General features: G+C 48.3%; 1 protein-coding gene across 2 annotated transcripts in view; it reads left to right on the forward strand.

The window, feature by feature from the left end:
- Ipmk (inositol polyphosphate multikinase) overlaps positions 1-2,992 on the forward strand; it is a 37,836-nt gene that overhangs the window by 13,441 nt on the left and 21,403 nt on the right. For both annotated transcript variants that reach the window (XM_021205193.2, XM_021205194.2), the window contains exon 2: positions 2,024-2,109. In XM_021205193.2, coding sequence (XP_021060852.1) covers positions 2,024-2,109 — 86 coding nt within the window. The remainder of the gene's footprint in view (positions 1-2,023; positions 2,110-2,992) is intronic.

Below are 2,992 nucleotides of genomic sequence, written 5' to 3' on the forward strand. Positions count from 1 at the left end.
CCCAGGATGTCTTGGAACCTGCTCTGTTGACCAGGCTGGCCTAGAACTCAGATCCGACTGCCCTTCCAAGAGTGCTGGATTAAAGGTGTGTGCTGGCTTTGAACTTGTGATGGTCTTTCCTCGGCCTTCCTTGGTACCACAGCCTTTACTAGTGGCGTCTCTTCAGGTTCATTTTGCTCTTTTCTTCTGTGATAATTTGTTGACTCATCTCCCAAGTCATTTCCATCCTACGTGTTTCCTCCTCTTCCTCCTCCTCCTCCTCCTCCTCCTCCTCCTCCTCCTCCTCTTCTTCTTCTTCTTCTTTTTGTTTTTTGAGACAGGGTTTCTCTGTAGCCCTGGCTGTCCTGGAACTCACTTTGTAGACCAGGCTAGCCTCGAACTCAGAAATCCGCCTGCCTCTGCCCCCCAAGTGCTGGGATTAAAGGTGTGCGCCACCACCGCCTGACTTCTTTTGTTTTTGTTTTTTTGTTTGTTTGTTTGTTTGTTTTTTCAGTTCTGGAATTTCCTTAGGTTCTCTCGGCCTCTGCACTTTTCTCTGATTTCTGTAGCATACATGGGATTTTTGTTGAACATGCTTGCTTCCTAATTACAATCATGTGACCGTCTTGCGTCAGCCTCTGTTGATGATGCACTCTTCCTGCCATTTGGTATGCCTCGTCGTAACTTGCTGCTGAGCACAGGACATCCTGCTAACAGCACGCTGGGAAGCAAGAGTGGATGGCTTTGCTTTCCCCTCTGAAGGGCCCGTCTCCTCAGGCGGCATGCCTTGTCTTAGTTAATGGCTGCCCCGGGAGCTTGCTGGTCGGGATCTGGCTTTGGTCTTCGATGCTGTAGTTGAGCTGGGTCCTGGCTTCCTTCACGTGGTCTGGGATTACTACCTTCAGCTTTCTCAGAAAACGTGGTGATTTTGGGATCCAGGGGTCTGTTCGAGTGGGGTTGTGCCTGATCCCTGCCTGTAAATAGTCTGGGAGCTGACTGAGAATACCTGGAGCCTGCCGTGGGGAGGAGGGCCCGGTGTGCTTCTCTCCTGCCCGTTGATGCCTCCGTTTCCCCCTCTGGAATTCCGCCCAGGTGACCATGCCCTGTGGTTCTTCCTGGCTGCAGGAGGAGTGGGCATTCTCACCCGAAAGCCCATCTTCAGAAACAGGTTTCTCATCAGTCTTTCGTAGTCAGGTTAGACTAATCCTGGTGTCCCCCAAATCTTCTGACCAGCCAAGCTTCCCCTGCTAGCTTACTGTCTCCCTTCTGTCCTGCTGATGTCTAGATCTTAGACATACTTGCCTGAGACTTCTGCTTTGACTCTTTAAATTATTCATTTTTCCGTCATTATTAAAAAATTTGTCACTTGCCAAAAAGAAGTATAGATACAAGTGGAGTACTTTATAAAGCTATATTTTGTTCCAATTGTCATGAGTCTGTGAAATCTCAGGATGTAAAGATTAAAATTTTCAATTTGCAATGAGTGGTTGTTCCTGCGTACAGGGATTGGGCTGGTGTCGGTGTGCATATGGTGACTTGGAAAGACTTTTGTATTGCAGACTGATACCAGAGAGACACCCCTGACGCTCCATGCTGGGACCCAGCACACCTGTGCAGAGGGTATCCAGACTGGGACTATGAGAGAATTATAGAGCATTGCCAACTATGGAACTTAGAGAGAGCTACTGGAAACACATTTTTCCTTGTCTATAAAAATGACCTGGGTTGCAGTACTACTTTTTTTTCCCCCATAACCTATCATAGAACGTTTATTACTGAGAAGTTTCTAGAAAATCCAAGGGCCATCAGAACTTCCCCAGGGAGAAGAACTTGAGATGAGAAGACTGGGTGACTCGAGGGTGTGCTGGTCTCTCTTAGTAACAAGTATTGAGAATGTTGGTTGAATGGTACAACTTCTAGAACAAGTACCAGTAAAAGCTTCCATCTAGGAAAGAGGCTGCCCTGCTGTTTGAGGCGCAGGCGTGTCCTGGGAAACAGGGCACCGTAACCAAAGCATTGACTGCGCCTGATTTCTGTTGTGCAGGCATACTCCAGCACCCAGATGGCACAGTTCTGAAACAGCTACAGCCACCGCCACGGGGCCCAAGAGAGCTGGAATTTTATACCATGGTAAGTGATGTAAGATGCTCTGTTGTTCTACGTGCTCCTCAGTTTTCTGCTGTGTGACTCAGAGTGAGAAATGTACTTGACAACGAGTCCTGGGTCCCCTTGTGACAAACAAGCGTCATGCAAACAAGACTCATCTTCCAGTGTTCCTCCTGCAACCGAGTATTTTCCCTTCTGCTTCACAGCTTTAAGATTCTTATTCTGAGTCACTAAATTGATTTCAATCAACTGGTCGTGACCCACAATTTGAAAAACACTCAACAGAGTTTGTCACTCTCAGAAACGCTAAGTTAGTGCTTTCATGACAGTTCTGAGTGGCTTGTTAGCATTGTTAGGCAGGGTCTCTCTGTACCATGCAGACTGGCAGAGGACACTGGCGCCCCTGCCTCAGCCTCCTCGGTGCTGTGTGCCCAAGTGTCCTGCCTCTTGGAGTCTTCGGCATTTCCCTGCACAGAGGGAGAAGGGCTCATTCCTGATACCGAATTCATCCTATGACTCATGATACTTTTTAGGGTGTTCAGTGTTCCGTGACCACCAATTATTTCTTAACTGCCAAATATTTTAACCACGAGGCTCCGCCTTCCCTGCCCACCAGCCACAGATCTGCTTTCTTTGCATGAGCGTGCTAACTTTTGTGTCTTCTCCAGGGTGATGCTTGTTCAGACCCCCCACCCTGACCCCATCTTAGAGTTGAAGTGTATATACAGTGTGGTTCCATGGTTCCATGGTTACACAAGTACACTGTGGATGTGAGCCCCTGACCAAACCCCACGTGGAGGTGGTGCCTGCCCCTCTGCAGTTGGCATCTTGCTATCTTGGTAGTGTCCTTTTAGACACAAAGGCATGGATTTTGATGAGGCCCAGCTTATGTCTGCTCTATCCCTTT

Source organism: Mus pahari, chromosome 9 (genome assembly GCF_900095145.1).
Source record: "Mus pahari chromosome 9, PAHARI_EIJ_v1.1, whole genome shotgun sequence".
NCBI lineage: Eukaryota > Metazoa > Chordata > Mammalia > Rodentia > Muridae > Mus > Mus pahari.